At 49.0% G+C, this 17,425-nt stretch overlaps 1 protein-coding gene and 1 pseudogene across 1 annotated transcript; both read right to left on the bottom strand.

Moving 5' to 3' along the window:
- Nucleotides 1-17,425, bottom strand: part of LOC140897512 (zinc finger protein RFP-like) — a 79,683-nt pseudogene that overhangs the window by 21,796 nt on the left and 40,462 nt on the right.
- Nucleotides 2,214-16,876, bottom strand: LOC140898061 (butyrophilin subfamily 1 member A1-like). Its single transcript, XM_073311519.2, has 8 exons — nt 16,555-16,876; nt 14,901-15,167; nt 13,483-13,587; nt 12,003-12,023; nt 11,464-11,484; nt 10,827-10,847; nt 8,740-8,766; nt 2,214-2,971 (listed from the first exon to the last, which is right to left on the bottom strand). The coding sequence occupies exons 1-8, from the start codon at nt 16,814-16,816 to the stop codon at nt 2,460-2,462; spliced, it is 1,236 nt and encodes a 411-aa protein (XP_073167620.1). The 5' UTR covers nt 16,817-16,876; the 3' UTR covers nt 2,214-2,459.

Here is a 17,425-nt window from a genome sequence, read left to right as displayed (position 1 = left end):
TTGGGCGGTGCTGCGCCTGCGCTGGCTGGTGCCCAGCGAGCTGCCGGCTGCCCTGCGGGGGGCGCTCTTCCGGCACGGCCAGGGCTTCCGCATGCCCACCCGCCTGCCTTCGCCACCACCGCTGGAACCACCCCACGCACCGTAGGTGCTGGCTTTTGGTTTGGCCGGTGGGTGCCCCACTCTGGCTCCACCCCCTTCCCCAAGGCCAAGCCCTCACTGTGCCCCACTCCACCTCTTCCTGCCCCCGCTCTGCCCCCTCCCCCTACGTCCCCTCCCCTGAGTGCCTCCACCCACTGCTCACTCCTTTCTGCCACTCCTGCCTTAAGGGTGAGGTGTGTGTGTGTTTGGGGGTGGGGGGGGGCTCAGCCTCCCCCCCAAACTGACAATTTTCAGCATATTTATACACTTTGGTCATATTCTAGTTATTGAATGTGTGTCAATCATTAGTATCCTAACAATGCCATCATTATTAAAATAGTAATGAACGACAGCATTACATTCCCATGAATTACAGCATGTTAAAATCATTGTACTCAGCTACACGCTGTCTTCACTAACACCCCTGAGTAAAGACACTGTGTTCACTCTGTGCTTTACCCCGGCGTAGGGCTTGTTTGGGACCTGAGGGACACTGATGACCGTGGGAAGAAGGTGGATGGGAGGCACAAGCAGTGGGGAGTCTTTCCCCTCTCCCTTCTTCTTTTCTCCTCTCCCTTCCTATCGCTCACCCTGCCCCTTTCCCTCTCTCTTGTTTCTTCTCTAAGTCCTTGCTTCCCTTCCTGATGTTTCCCCCTTCTTGCTTCTCACCCTTGTCCTTTTTCTCATCTCTCTCTGCTCCCCATCTCCTGGTGGCTCTGTCTAGTGGGTAGGAAGGGTAGCCCAGTGGCTAAGACACAGGCTTGGGGCTCAGGTGTTCTGCGTTTGGTTCTCTGCTATGCCACTGACTCCCTGCTTAGTCTTGGGACAGTCACTTCACCTCTGGGTGTCCTAGATCCCATCTACCAAATGGGGCTAATGCTGACCCTGCCTCCTAGGCTGAATCCCTTCATGGCTGTGTGGTGATGGGGGAAATGGAGATACCAAGGTGAGTAGATTTGGGCTGAAATTCTCCACAGCCTGAGCGTGAGAGAGGGGTTCAAACCAGCTACGCAAACACGGGGGTCGGGGCTTCAGCCCCACATTTTCTGCCGGGGTCGTGGGCTTCTCTCCCTCCCAGTGCAGCTCCTGCTGATCTCCGGGGCTTCTCCTTCCTCTAATGTTCCACTGCACCCTTCCAGCGCGTGCGCCGAGGAGCCCTGCAGCCTGCTGGGGCGATTTCAAAGGGCCCAGGGCTCCCAGCCGCTGCCAGCACTACCAGGCACTGGCAACAGCCGCGACTGGAGGCCCCGGATGTCAGGGGGTGGGTTCCTGTTTGTGGGTTGCCAAGTAGAGACAGACACCCCTCAGCAGCCCAGATTTAGGCACCTATCTGTGAGATGGTTGTGGTTTAGGACACCCCTTCCCCCCTTGTCGGCATCTCCCATTGGTTAGCTTACATGGCTCCCCGCCTACTGAGCTGGCTTTTGTGAATAGCATGGAAAGGGGCCTGTGTTGCCCATGCATTATCTCGGGAGTTCAGGCCCCTGACTCAGCTCTGAGGGTCACAGTGCTGCTGTTCCTGTGATTGTCTCGCTGCCTAAAAGTTACTAACTGTGATGCTCAGCATTGCAACACCCGAGTCCCTTCATGGCTTGTCCCCTGTGCAACCAGCCACCTCTCTGCAGAGCGCAGCTGAGCAATTCCTGATTGACACGGGTGTGCACAGGACAGAGACCCAGCACAGGCTGGAGAGTGTCTCATCCCAGTAAAACCCAAAGTCTCTTCCTAGGGGCACAATATTCCCTGTGGGGGTTGCGGGGACACAACCAAGTTTGGAAGCAAATCCCATGACGCTGCCCCCAGCACCTGCAGGTGGGACATTAAAGTGGAAGAAACAAGAATTGTTTGTAATGGTTTATTTACAGTAAGTAGCTGCAAAATAGCAAAGTAAAAGGAGCAGAGAAGGAGCTTTAATGACCGCAGGAGCCTGCCCAGGAGATCCCCAGCTACTGAGAACAGTTTTCTTTAGGGCAATCATACACATTGTAAGGAGAGTGGGTTGGGGGGGGGGGGCAGAAATCCTGGATTTGTGCTGGAAATGGCCCAACTTGATTATCATACACATTGTAAGGAGAGTGATCACTTTAGATGAGCTATTACCAGCAGGAGAGTGAGGTGGGTGGAGGTATTTTTTCATGCTTTGTGTGTATAAAAATATCTTCTGTACTTTCCACAGTAGGAATCCGATGAAGTGAGCTGTAGCTCACGAAAGCTTATGCTCAAATAAATTGGTTAGTCTCTAAGGTGCCACAAGTACTCCTTTTCTTTTTGCGAATACAGAGTAACACGGCTGTTACTCTGAAACCCCTCTGCTGTGGGTCTCAGGGACACAGACGGAGCTGGGATCCCCCCACCTGGAGCCAGGGTCGGATTCTCTCCCCACGGACAGAGCCCGGCGGGAAAGTGAAGATCGGGGCCTCATCACCAGCATTGATAAATGTCACCTGCCCCCGGTCACAGTCCAGACAAACCCGGATCCCGCTGGGGGCCCGGCTCAGGGGCAGGAGGGTCACAGGAGAGGTGAGAGCCTGGAACTGATCCCTGCACTGCTCCACAGCCCAGATCCCCCCATAAGGGCTACGGCTGATCTCTCCCTTCCTCCCCACTGACTCTCTGGCCACCCCCACAGCCCAGTATCCCTCACCCCCCACCTCCACCTCCCAGCAATGTCTCCCCGAGGTGAATCCCTCACAGCCCAGCACACATTCCCAATAGTCAAATCTCTCAAGCTTGTTGGGCACATCCTCCTCTGTGTCTCCACATCTCACACTTTTCCCATCCTCAAACAGGACGAGTTTGGGATGAGCCATGTCTGGATCCAGAGTCACATTCGCTGGGGAGAGAGAATCAGAGTGTGAGGGGCAGAGCTCGGCTCTGGGGGATGGTTTGATGGCGTCAGTGACAGAATCTGCCCCAGCTGGGGAGTGACTCAGGGAATCTCCTTCCTCCAGGATTTACCCCTCAGCTCTGAATGGGGAGCAGCTCTGAGAGGTCAGCACAGTGCAGCGGAGAGTCACGCCCCTGGCAGAGGTGGACCAGCCATGCAGCCAAAGGGTCACTTGAGCCAGGTCTGGGACTCAGGCTCTTTCCTGTCCTGCTCCACATCTCTCCAGGGAGGGGACTAGAGACCGAGGTGTCATGGGGGGGCCCACAGAATGTTGAGAAACTGAGCTCCCTCTCCTGAGTGCTCACTGACACGCCTCACCTCTCCATGCAGTTTCCCATCTTAAACCCCACGTTCCCAGATGAGAGAGATCATTGCTATGGGGAGAGAGTAGATGCCTCCCATCCCTGCACCCTCAGCCTACGTGAGAGCAAGGGGAGTGCTGGGGGAGAAGGAGCAGCAGGGGAAGGAGGGAGAGCAAGCAGAGAGGTGAATGGAGACATGAAGGAAGGGATCCCAGAGGGGAGAGAAAACCATATTGGATGAGGAGGAGATGGGGCAGGAGAGGCCCAGGGCATCAGGAAGTGAAAGGTTAGAGAGAGTTTGCTGGGAGTGTGAAAACAGCAACTCACCAGCCTGTTCCCTCCAAGGAGCCACCATCACCAAACCTCCAGGCCCTTCCACCTGCCCCACTCCTACTGCCTCCCCACCAGCCCCATTCAGCTGACGGCCTGCTGCTCTCCCCACCCTCCTGTTCCTGCCAGGCACTGCCTGTCCTCCAGACCCTTCCACATGCTGCCCCATCCCTCAATCTCTGGGCCCTTCCCAATCCCGATGTGTCTCCCTCTTTGCACTCTCATGATTTCCCACTGTGCTCTCCCTGTACTCTAGCACAAGGGTTCTCATAACTGGGCATATTTTGTTTCCTCCCCTCCCCATTTTGTCACTTGAAATATCTTGTTTCTCTCTCTAATCTCTGAATTTTAGCATTTACACTTCATTTCCTCTCTTTCCAAACTCTGAATTTTTAATCCTCAGTTGCTGGGCATTTAAGAACAGACCCATAATTCAGTCTGCTCCTGTTCCACAGACCATGGCTCTGGCCCCCATGCAGGGAGGGGGATGTGAGCAAAAACAGCCCTGTTGAGCTGGCGGGTAGAAGGAGCTGTGTCTTTGGCCCCGTGATAGGGGCTAGGACATGTCAGTGGCTCTGCAGCCAGGCTGGGCAGTGAGCCCAGCAAGCTCTGTACGTCGCACTGCACATGAAGGCAGAGGAGGGACAGGAGGAGTAGACACAATAGTGTCTGGATTTACTGCTGTATGTCAGGCCATGGCTACACAACCTCCCTCCCCTCCCGACGTGCTGTGAAATGCAGGACGCTTGTGAGCTCTGCCCTGAGCAATGAACTCCCCTCCCACGGCCACCGTCAGGGGAAAGAAGCAAAACGTTCTAACATTTGGGACATTGATAGAATCTGAACTTCAGTTACCTTCTTGTACAGGTGGTGCAGAACTTCCCAGCCCTGAAAACACAGAATCAGAGATGAGTGCTCATCTGAACAAGCATATGAACAGAAATTAGTGTTGTATAGAGGGAGGCCACTCATCTGGGATTAAAATGGCCAGGCCTCTGTTTGAGAGGTTTGTCCGCTATCCAGCACAGGGTCTAAAATGGATCTGCTTTTGTCCAGTGTTGGATGGGGGACATCACTCCGCCCCCTCCATCTCTGAAAAATGGTGTCCCCCATGTGGCATAACCTCACATGCACCATCACGCCAATGAGGATGGGGTGACACGGGTGGGCCCAAACCAATCCCGACAGTCTGGAAATGTCCAGCGTTCTGGGAATGACTGAGTGGCCCCTTATGCGTATAAAATGTTACACTGGGAAAAAGCTAAGTTGTAGAGTTCATCATAAAGTAAACAATTCCCAAATACACGTGTGAGCAGTTCTCTGTCAGTGGCTACAATTTTAACAGACTCTTTTTTTCCTTAGCAGGATTTCTATCACTTTTATAATTATTAATAATCATAAATTAGACTTTCCCTTCTGACACTCTGAAGTGACACTGCAAGCCTGCTAACAAAGACCTGGTCCAGCTGCCATTCATGTGGCTGGCCAATCTCCCCTGGAATTCAATGGGAGTAGGCCTGAAGCATGAAGGGGAATTTTAAAAGGGATGGGAGCAGAGCTGCCAACAGAATTGAGGGATAGTTTCCGTCACCCAGCCCTTCAGTGCTGACTGGCCTGCCATCCAGGACTCTGGCGGTGATTTAAAGGGCCCGGAGCTCTGGCCACTGCCACGGTCCCTTAATAATCTCCAGCCCCCAGGGCAGTTGCCCCTTTTGTCTCCCCTTCGCCCCCGTCGGCAGCCCTGGATAGGAGAAAAAGGTTTTCTTTTGGCTCCTGTGAATATGATATAAAGGCTGGGGCATAGGAGAAGATTTGATATTTTCCCTTCCGAGTTGTCCACTGTAACAGGTTTTTGTCCCTGCAGACAGTCTACTGGGGTCAGGGGTCACCCTCCTTAACTAAAGATCGAGAATGAGCATGAGCTTGTTGGCTTGGAGTACAATTTTCAAAATCCCCAAAGTGCCAAGGCCCCATTTCCCAAAGGATCCTGGGAGTCTCAGTCCAGTCTTCTCTCCCCACCACCAAACTCATGTCCATGTTACCCTTCCCGAGCCTGTGGACCCTGATCTACTGCTCAGGCTTTTACCTCCTTCACTGACCCATCTGTCCCGTCCCAGCCTGTGCTGTATAGTTTAGGAGTTGGGTGTGTGGCCAGCACAGATGTCTCTTTTAGTCCACTGATTCTTAGCACAAGCAAAAGATAAAGAAAACCCTCTGGCAAGCATGTGGTTTGTGGTGCAAAAATGAGCAAAAGCAAATAACGTGTGTCCATTTCTTTGGCTCATATTCCTCTGCTCTCTTGTTAATTTCCAAAGCTGGATGGTTCATCTTCCTGTCTGACTCTGGCAAAGACCAGACTAACTCAGCAGACACATATTAACAGACACACACACCCCTCACTCACTCAGCCCTTGCCCAGCATGGGGCAGGAGCGGTGATTGGGGGCAGGGATGGCCTGTGCTGGTGGAGGGTCCCGCCGGGAAATGAAAGGGTCTGAGCGGGAAGGGCAGGGGAAGGGCAGCCTGCCCTGCCACTAGTGAAATGGGGGCACTAGGACCCTGCGGCAGCAGATGATGCAGGGAGGTAGCAAGGAGCTGCAGGGGAGAGACAGGGACACTCTGCTCTGGGGCCCAGGGAGGTGCAAGGGGGGCAACAAGGGGGGGCCGGGGGACACTCGCGGGAGGCATGGGGGGGGGAGGCAGGTGGGGCCGGGGGGGAGACCTGGCCCCGAACGTTGGTGGAGCCGGGCCCCCGGGCCCTCAATATTGCTGGAGCCATGAGCCCATATAACTCACCGCTGCGGCTTGCCAGTAGGGCCGTACCAGGGCGTATCGGCTTCCTTTCACCTCTGCTGTTATTACCTGTAAAGCTCCTTTCTCCACTCCCGCTACCCTGCTGTTCTCTGGCAACATATTGTGTCCCTGGGGTTGGCCCATTAGCCGGTGTCCCGTGTGTGTGTTTTATGATACAATCTCCAATTCCATGATCACACACTGTTTTTGCCACAGGACCCCTGCCTCATTCTTTCACTGCCCAGGATGGATGCACAAGGGGTGAGAATTAAGGGCGTACAGGGCAGCATAAAACTGGCATTTCCTAACTACCAAGTGTTTTACATTTCAACCTAAATCATCTTCTGTTCAGGGGGGTTGTGCAATATTCTGTACTTGTATCATGTCCCTTCTTGTGCCTCTCTTTTAAAGGTAAAAATCCCCTGTTTTCTCAATCTCTCCTTGTGCTGATTCTCATTGCCTTTCTCTGAGCCCCCTTTTCTTCTTCGGTACCCTTTCTGAGGTGGGGTGAGAAGTACCCAACACAGTACTCCCGATGAGGGCAAAACACTGATTTCTATAACGGCTGTATAATATCTCCATGTTGTTCACCATCCCCCTTTTATGGATTCTCAGATTTTGTTTGACCTTTTCCCCAGAGCTGCGCAGTGAGCAGAGGGTTTTGTCAAGCTGGCCACAGTGAATTCCAGGTTGCATGACTGAGGCCTTGGCTACACCTGCACGTTATAGCGCAATAGAGCCGCCCAGAGCGCTCTCCCTCACTCCCCGTCCACACTGGCAAGGCACGAAGAGCGCTCCGACTCCCTGGCTAGAGCGCGGCTGGTCCTCCACCTCCCCGGCAGGGATAAGGTTTGCTGCGTATTGGGTGAGACTCTGCAGCGTCAGTGTGGACGAGGAGTAACATTACAGCGCTCTGATTGCCCTCCGGAAACGTCCCATCATCCCATTAACTGAAGTGACCGCTCTTGTCTTTGTTGAGAACTCCAGCTGGAATGCGGAAGTGGCCCTTTCGAAGCTCCATTTCGGAGCCGGCTGATTATCAGCTCGGAGAAAAAAAACAAACAGCTGCTCTTTGCTTTGAGTAACTGGAGAGAGAGGCGGGGTCTGAACTTACAGACAGCGTGCTGACACACTCTCAGCACCCCAAAACCCACTCTCTCTCCCCCCACATACACACAACACACTCCACCCCACCCCACGCCCATTTGAAAAGCACGCTGCAGCCACTTGAATGCTGGGATAACTGCCCATAATGCACCGCTCCCGATGCCGCCGCCAATGTGGCCACGCCCCTGCGCTGTCAGCTCTCAGTGTGGACAGACTGCGGCGCTTCCCCTACTGCGCTCTCCGAAGGCTGGTTTAACCCAAAACGCTCTACAGCTGCCAGTGTAGCCAAGCCCTGAGCTGCTGATGCACTTATTTTCAAACCCTGTAATGTGAATGAGTCGCTCAATTTTTTCCCTCCATGATATGTTCATTTATCACCAGGGCACTTCATATCCCACCAGGTTTCCCTTTCACACAGCTTGGCAGGAGAGAGGTCCCTCCGAACCACCTCACAGCCTTCACTGGACTTGACTAGCCAACCTCAGCTGTGGCCCCTGGAAGAAGAATCATTCCTCACAGGGCCACTCCCGAAATCCCCTGTGCATCCCTCTATTCCTCTCCCACTCCCTAACCTCACCCCTCCCCAGACCACTCCTCTCCTGCCGCATCTTCCCCAAGGAATTCCAGAGCGCACACTGGCTCTCTCTGTGCCCTTACTGGCTTCTCATGCAGCTTGGATCCTGCCGTGTGTCTGGGGGGTTGCAGTCAGTGTGTGATGGGGTCTCGGTATCTCTGTGTGTGACCTATGGGGGTCTGTGTGCAGTGAATGTGCTAAGCCCTGCTGGCTGCCATGTACCTGTGCCACGGCTAGAGCAGCAGCAGCAGCTGTCTGGGCACATGCAACCCTGTTAGGGCTTCTGAAAATTGAAATGAGCAGCCTAGACATTAACCTGGCCCCGGCTAAGCCCTTTTTCCACCCCTCCCGCCCTGAGCCTCCAGCCCCATCAGGGACTCTAACAGCATCTCGCTGAGAATCCTCTGAGCTTCCAGTGGGCACAAAAGAGCTCCTTAGGCGCCCAAAATCACAACGTTGGCCACACAAATCTTTGAGTCTTTTCACCTTAGTACAGAGCCATCCCTGCCCCAAAGAGCTAGTGTAAAATATTAACTGTATGACAAAAGGGGACTGGAAGTCTCAGGGCAGGGAAGCTTTGGATATCGATGCAATAGGAGCTGTAGTTACCTGGGCAGACGATGTTTCTTCTCCAGTCTGAAACCAAACACAGAGAGAGGGATGAGAACTCAGCTGAGCGAATGCAGGAACACCAGGGCTCTGGGATGAAGAGCAGCTGGCTTAAGCTGAACCCGGGCAAGAGCAAAGTGAATGAGAAGAAAGGACACATTTTGAAGAACGAGATGAGACTCTGCCCTTCATTTCATTGAATCTGTACAGCCCCCATTCACCAAAGTCGAGGTGCAAAGACTAGGTGACCAGGTAGCATCAGTGTCTAAACATCCCAGCTCACTAGGCCCAGGTCTACACTGTGGTGGGAAGGGGGGGAGATTGACCTAAGATGCACAACTTCAGCTACAGGAATAGCGTAGCTGAAGTTGATGTATTCAGGTCGACTTACTTCGGCGTCCTCACGGTGGCGAGTCGATCGCTGCTGCTCCCCCATCGACTCCGCTTGCGCCTCTCGCAGCAGTGGAGAACTGGAGTTGACGGGAGAGCGCTCGGGGATCAATGTATCGTGTCTACACTAGATGGGATAAAGTGACCCCCCGATATATCAATCGCTACCCACCAATCTGCCCTAGGAAACTCTGCCTCTTCCTGGGAGCAAGAATCTGGCCAGTGATCCCTGCCTCTGCCACCGCCAGGCCGGGTTACTGTCGATCACTGAATCCACAGCTGAGTGTGAAGGCTCCAGCTGGTACCGAATGCAGCTGCCGGCCTTCTCCAGGGCTTAGGCCACAGTGAACCCATCAGGCCCATGTTCCAGTCCCTTCACTGGCTCCCAGTCCCCTTCTGATGCCAGTCTAAGGCCTTGGTTTTAATCTGCAAATCAATTAAAGAATCCAGCCCCAGTGGAGGCTGTTTGTGAGCCATCCAGGTAGGAGGCTACAGAGGCCCCTGCTCCGCCCCCACCCCACCTCATTCCACCCCCTTCCTGAAGTCCCCAGCCCCACCCTGCCTCTTCCCCTCCTCCCTCCAAAGCATGTCACATCCCCGCTCCTCCCCTTCCTTCCCAAAGCATCCTGAGTGCCGTGAAACAGCTGTTTTGCGGCAGGTAGGAGGCACTGGGAGGGAAGGGGAAGAGTTGGTCAGCGAGGCCGCCACTGGGCACTGGGGGGAGGGGGGAGCTTGGCTGTGGGTGGGTGCAGAGCACCCGCTAATTTTTCCTTGTGGGTGCTCCAGGGCTGTCGGCACCTATGGCCAGTGGTGACAGCGAGAGCAGCAGCAGCAAGCCAGTTGCAGAGGTGCAGGCAGCAGCAGACACCTTGCTCAATGTCCCCCCCAGCACCACACACACACACACACACACACAGATGCCTTTCAGAGGTGGGAGGTGAATCCATGTGAGGGCACCTCTGAACTCTGGGTCTTGGCTGATTAAGAACAACCATCTGTGAGTGGGCTGCAGCGGCAGGAGAGGGGAGTGGTGTGTTACAGGTCATTCGCTCATTGGATTTTCACACGGCAAGGTAGGAAACTGAGGCAAAGGACACTGACCAATGTATTGTGCCCAGCGGTGTTTGCTTAGGGTCACATGCTTTTGAATCATGGCTGTGGTGTTTCCCCAAAACAATGCTGGGTTCCCTTTGCCTTGTAATAAAAGTTTTCTTTTGTTATACTCAGGGCGGGTGAGTGGGAAGTTTTGTCTCTTATCCTGTATCTACACTAGCATGTCCCTGACTGACAAAAGTTTCACCGACAAAAGCACCGGTGTGGACAGTGCTATGTGGGCGGGAGACACTCTCCCACCGACATAGCTACTGCCGCTCGTTGGGGGTGATTAAATTATGCTGGTGGGAGGTCAGCATAGAGCGGCTACACGGGAGAGCCCATTGCAGGGCAGCTGCAGGGGTACGGCTGTGCCGCTATAAGCCTTAAAGGGGCCATTATAGAGGCTCAGGAGTGAAATTTGCCCAGATTATTGGGTGGGGTCTTAAGGTTTTTCTGCTTTGTATTGCTAAGAGGAACCCTTCACACTGCACCCAGTCCTTGGTGCTGCCGACTCCACCTGGCAGAAGGGTGAGAGATTGATAGATCCAGAGATAGTTTCAATAGCACGGAAAAGGCTGCATTCGAGTAATAGAAACACTTACCAAGTTCACGTTGAAGATCATCTAGGACACGGAGCACCTGCGAAGCCCCATAGAGTGTGGCTACAAAGCAGCTGAATACCCCCAACTGACCCATGGCAGCTAACTAGGCTCACAAGACATGGGCTGGGGGCCTGGAAAATTGGGGTGTGGACATTTGGGCTCATTTTGTGTATACACTAGAGTAAAGTATCAAAAAATAACTCATTATCTGCATGGATTTATAGTTCTGAAAGTTTTGAATTCCCTAGGGAATTAGGGCCAGATTTTTAAAGGTATTTAGGTTCCTAACTCCCACTGATTTCAATTGGCATTAGGTGTCCAAATACCTTTAAAAAGCTACCCTTAGAGCCCATTCCCGCTGCCTTGCATATTACATGTTCCCATTCACTTTGCTGGGAGCGTTAGATGTGCACGGAATGTAATATTGGGCCCTAAAATTATCAACATTATTCTTCTAGTGATGTAACTTGTGCATTTAGTGTTGGATCCTACACTCGTTGAAATCAAAGGCACAGCTCTAAGTGATGTTAGTGGTGCAGCATCAGGGCATTCATGTTTTTCTCCTTTAAAAAATAAAACACGAATAAACAAATTAGTACAAAGTTTTCCTTGTTGGAGAAAAGGGCACAACACTTACTGATTTTTGTATCACGTTTCCCTAAAAAACAGAAATAAATATAAATTATTGTTAGGAGCATTTTTCTCATGGATATACGGTTGTCTGAGTTTTGTGAAAGTTGAACATCGTGCCTCACTTTTCATATTACCACTTGGGGTGAAATTGATCAGGGTTAATCTCATCCCAATTTCCTTTTAACATTAAATGAAAAAATGAACAACTCCTCCTCCAATATAATTACACACAAGATCCACATTGGACCAAATTATTTACTTGTCAGATGAGGCAAGAGGACATTTGAGGGCACAGAGTCCTCCTGGTCCCCCATGTCATGGTGCCTCCAGCACCATGTGGATTTCACCCTCAGAGAAGATACATTTCAAAGAACATTTTCTTTCTGGTTTTCTCTTACCCACATACTGAATAATTATCAAAATATTATCCCTGATATTTCATGTGATTTTCAAATTGATTTCTCTTTAATAATTATCATCATAAATAATAAACAGCAAACTACTTAATGGAAAAGGTTCTATGTGGAGAAAAATTGAACTTACTGATTTCTCCAAGATGTTTCCCTGAAGAAATGAAATAAAGCAAACAGATTTAAATACAAGTTATTTAAGAAGATTTCCAGTTAATGGGGATTTCAAGGAGTGTTTTGATGATATGAACGCCTGGCCCCTAAATACCAAACATTTCATTCATGTTTTACTAACCATGTGGCCACACTAGAGTTCAGTGTCCAACAGTAACTGACTATTTTCAAGGATTTACAATTCTGAAAGTTTTGAATTTCTTATGGAATTAGGGTCTGATTTTTCAAGGCATTGAGGAGCCTATCTCTCATTGATTTCAGTGAGAGTTAACTGACCAAATACCTTTAAAAATCTAGCCATTAGAGCCCAATCCTGCTTCCTTGTATTCTCTCTCACATTCCCATTGACTGTGCTGGGAGCTCTGGGGTTGCGGACTGGAATTTCTGGCCCTCAAATTATCACCATTATTTTTTAACGATATGACTTGTGCTTTCAGTGCTTAATCCTCCACTCATTGAAGTCAATGGCAAAGATCTAACTGATGTTAGTGACGCAGTATCTGGGCTTTCATCTTTTTCTGGTTAAAAAAACTCCACCCCAAAAATTCACAGATAAACAAAGAAATACCCTTATGAAGAGACAAATTTGGACAAAAGTTTTACTTGTTGGAGGAAAGAGCACAACATTTACAGATTTCTACACCCCGTTCCATTAAAAATAAACAGAAATAAATATAAATTATTAGGAGCATTTTTGCCTTGGTTATACAGTTGTCTGCATTTCGTGAAAGTTGCACAGTGATTATACAATTCATGAGCCTTTGAGGGGTTTCATGTTCTCTACACCAGGAGAAAAAGGTTTCCCTTCTCCATCTCTGACTTCTTGTTTCTCACCATAGTCAGAACTCAGGTTAAGGCTCGGAGCTCATGTCTATTCAGAACCCTCTTTTCTACTGTGTATATTTTTTTAATATTATCTATTGGGATGAAATTTGCCAGGCTTTGTCTCATTCCAATTTCTTTTTAACAGTAAATGAAATCACAGACAACTGCTCCCAAAATAAAACAACACACAATCTTTATGGGGACCCAACTCTGTACAAAATATTTACTTATTAGAGGAGGGAAAAAGACATTAACTAATTCCCAAAGTCCATGGGGATTGAGGAGGAATAACTGCACAGTTGGGTGGAAAGTGGGCAGAAAAGAGTGAGGAGTGGAGAAGGTTTTGGATCAATCTTCCCCAAGTGCTCCATTCAGCTTAACTGAGGCAGTTCTGGGGGAGAAATATTCTGTGCCTGTAAAGGGCTGATGAAGATCACTGCCCCCTAGAGCAAATGGGAATCTTAGTAACATTTTCTTCCCTGTGCTGCTGAGGGAAGCACAGGGTAGGTCCGTGCTTCCCCTGCTTGGCCCAGTGTAAAATTTCATTCTTCCCTTTTTCCATTTATTAGAAGAAAATTTCTTGTTAATTTCACTAAATTACCTGTGACATTTACCTTTTATTTTAAATAGATAAACAGTGAGGCCAATGAAACCAAACAAAACCAGGAGAATCACACTCAGAGCCACCATCCATGGATTCACCCTCGGGAAAAAGGAATCTGAAAAATACACCCCACCAGGATTTGCATTAGTTTGGAAGCAGGGACAAAACTAATGTTTTTCCTATTGCACGTAAATACATAAATAGTTCCCAGCAGGACGTATGTGAGATAAGAGTGAAAACATGACCCCCCAATGCTGCATAAAAGACCAAGACCTGATTTTAAAAATTACTCCAACCAACACAGCTTTAGCACTGATTAACCAGTGAATGAACAGGCCTGGTTTGATTCATGCTTTTCAGAGCTTTATTGAGTTCAGGGGCAAATTCTCTTCTCACAAAACCGCATTGACTTCAGTGGAATTATGCCAGCAAACAATTTGGTCCTCACTGTTCAGCAACATTCAGAAATTGCAGAAGTCATTAGAATATTTTGGTGCGTCACTAATCATTTCCCCAATTATTTCGATGAATCATAATTGCAATTAAACCAAACATTAAGTGCTACAAATTGATTCATCTTCTTTTGCTGTTCTTGTGTTTACAGCATTTACATCATCTAGCCAGGGTGGGCATTTCAAACATGCCTAAGGCCTTCTCCACACAGGGTTTGTGCACTGGTTTCGTGAAATTGGTATAACTCATTCAGTCATTCTTACATTGGTTCCACAGCTGAACATGTAAGAGGATTGCCCCAATTTAACTAAACTGATTTACAATTTAAGGTTTTGTCAATCAGCTTAATAGTGTCCTTTATCCATTTAGTATAAATCAGTAAGGAACTGACTTACGCTAAATATGTAGGACATTCAATCTGAAATAAGAGCATTCAAACAAGGGGTTTCATCAATAACTCAGGAGATAATCAGGGCAGCTTTTGTGTGTAGACAAAGGCAAAGTGAGTTATGAGCACAAGTCCTATTGAATGTCAACAGAAACAAGCCCACATCATTTGGTGGCATTTCACTTATAGAAAAGGTAGCAAACAAACCATAGTATAAAAATTGCTACATTCAAAAAAATCACTGAGGGGAAGTTAAGTTTTTAGGAACAAACTCTTTCAAGGTTTGGTGAATATTTCTTCTAAAAAATCAGTCTCTCTCTCTTTTTTTTTAAAGAAAGAGTTTCAGGAGTATCAGAGTTAAGATTAAATTTACATGAAATCCAAAACTCTGATAACTCTGAATGTGCAAAATTAAGGCAATCAGATTGCCCGAGTTGTGACCCTGTTAAGGTTCCCGTTTCTGAACTTCTTTGTTTTTAGGTAGGTTGTAAAATATGCACCACACATGCTTCAGTTCTTTGTTTCCTATGGTTTGTTTTGTTTCTGATGGAGGTGATTTCAGTGTGTGGGTTTAGCTGGTAACTGACCTGCTATATAAACCGTTGATTCCTTTTCTTGATTGAGAACGGTGTTCCTGATCAAACAGGACAGGTTCTGGTTTGAACGTTCTTTTATAATAATAGAATTTTCTGTTTCAAAAAGGGATTTTGCTTCAGAAAGTGATGGTAATTCTTGCCCACTGAGATCTCGCCATAGAACCTTGGGCTCTGGATACCAACCAGCTGATTGACAAACCATCCGGATCCCTCCATCCTGGTGACTCTCCACAGAGATGAGAGGATTGGAGCCCAAACCTAGAGGAAAATTACATAAATGTGTGATAAACCAATGGGGTAACTTGAAAGTTAAAAGGATGAGTGATACATTGTGGATCTATTACTCCCACTCGAGATCACTTGCTCATACAGAAGGGATAAATGAACACTGGAATTTCAGAATTCCCAATATGCATGGACACAGGAAAACATGTGAACAAATATTTAAAATAATTTCACTGAATAAGTGCGAGATATTGTCCTCTCCACCCAAGAGCAAGGGAGCATTGAACACCTTTGGAAATCTGGCCACTTCATTTAAATACCTAATGGGATATGAATTTTTCAAAAAGACATTTTTTAGTATATTGGATAAACATTTTGTTTGTTCTCTTTTAAAATAAATAAATAAATCTAACTGGCTCCATGGTTCCTGTGTCAGAGCAGCAGGGGACAAACGCTCAGCCTCATCTGCTAGCGGTAAATACATAACTTCTTCCTCCCCCCCCACCCCACCTTTATGAGGCCTCAGCCAATGAGAAAGCTGCAACTGATTTTGACTACACCCCTAAATAACCACCACTAGTGACCATGTCAGAAGGCCGAATTGCCGCCGCCAGGGGAACAGCGCCGCCCCTTTCTAACAGCCGCCCCAGGCACCTGCCTGGAACCCTGGTGCCTGGAGCCGGCCCTGCCCTTACCCCGCCGCTCAGAGCAGCGTGTCTGGGAATCGCGCGGCCCGATTGGAGCGCGCCGCCCCGCCCCCCAGAGCTGCCTGCGTGGCGGCGTGGCTCCAGGGGAGGGGGGAGGACAGCAGGGGAGGGGCTAGCCTCCCCAGCTGGGAGCTCAGGGGCTGGGCAGGACGGGCCTGCAGGCCGGATGTGGCCCGTGGGCCGTAGTTTGCCCACCCCTGGTGTAGACACTACTTACACCAAGGGCAGGACTTCTCCTGGTGTCCCAGGTAATACCCCTCTCTGAGAGGCAGGAGCTAGGTTGACAGAAGAATTCTTCTGTTGACCCAGCCCTACCTGCATGGGGACTTACATCAGCTTAGTTTTGTCGCTCATGGGGCGTGTATTTTTCAAATCCCTGAGCGACATAGTTAAGCTGACCTACTTTTCTAGTGTAAACCACGCATATATTTGCCTAGAAAAGTCTTTTCCCTCCTTTCTCTCCCTCCTTTTGAAGTCAATCAAGAACATCTTTTGGGCAAGGAAGTCTCTTGACCATTCTGAAAATGTCTTTAATAAAATGTTGGGAAAGTTTTCAGCATATTTTCCAAAGTGTCTGAATGTGGTCGTGTGCTGAAATCTAGTCACACTGTGTTACTCAGAAATAATTCAGAAGTTGCTAGTCACAGTTGTTGCAGTAGAAAAGAACAAAAACTGCAGCCCAGGCTGAGATAATACAGACAAGAGCTGATGACCTGCTACCTTCAGTTCCAATATGGCTTCTTCATCAAAAGGACCATCTTGAACAAAACAGTTGTATTGTCCTTCATCTGAGCTTCTGATATTAACAATCTGCAAGGAAACATTCCCATCCGTGATGCCAGTTTTCAAAAGCTCCGTCCTTCCACGATATTCTGGCATCTGCTGCCCATATTGATCCTTCCCATACTGATACAGGTGCACAACTGAAGTGAACTTAGATCGGAACCATCTCACCTCCATGTTCTCAGCGCTCATCCTGGGGGTCAGGTGACAGGGTAACACAATGGTCTCACCCACAATGGCAGTGACAGGGTGACCAGGTCACGCTGAATTGGGCTGTGAAATACACCAAAGCAAAAAGAGAACAAGCTTAGACGGGGAAAAAAATATATTCATGACTGATTCAATAGGTTTAAACTTTCCAAAATTCAGCGTGAGGCAGACACCTGGCATGCAGATTTTCAACCTGAATATTTGAAATTTGACAAAGTTACAAGCAAGCGAAAAAGGCATTTATAGTAGAAAGTGGCAGGCCAGCTCAGGTATGGGTGTCAGTGACAACTCCCTTTATATTAATTTGATATGCCATAGAGCCATTTTAGTGCCCTATGAACAGGCAGGGTGACCAGAGTATATACACTGTGTACCTGAGCTCTGTGATCTCTTCCGGCTTTCACTTTATTTCTGATGTAATTCTCATTGTTGGTTTTAATATGAGAAGGATGAAAAGATGAAAACCTGACTCCACTGAAGTCAATAGAGATCTCTTCGGATATCACCCTTGTGTTTTAGGATCCAGCCTCTTTGGACATCACCTCTCACCTTCTATGACACAATTTTCCTCCTCTGCCCCCCTCCTGCTGA

The sequence above is a fragment of the Lepidochelys kempii genome, chromosome 14 (genome assembly GCF_965140285.1).
Source record: "Lepidochelys kempii isolate rLepKem1 chromosome 14, rLepKem1.hap1, whole genome shotgun sequence".
NCBI lineage: Eukaryota > Metazoa > Chordata > Testudines > Cheloniidae > Lepidochelys > Lepidochelys kempii.
This window is presented reverse-complemented; position numbering and strand designations above follow the sequence as displayed.

Bases quoted from the DNA above. Each gene is read 5' to 3' on its own strand.
- LOC140898061 (XM_073311519.2), bottom strand. From the start codon at position 16,816: ATGAGCGCTGAGAACATGGAGGTGAGATGGTTCCGATCTAAGTTCACT. The intron at 13,588-14,900 runs GTCAGTTACCAG...TGTATTTTTCAG, and splicing joins ATCAACGGTTTATATAGCAG to ATTCCTTTTTCCCGAGGGTG. The intron at 11,485-12,002 runs GTAAGTTCAATT...TCTGTTTTTTAG, and splicing joins GAAACATCTTGGAGAAATCA to GGAAACGTGATACAAAAATC.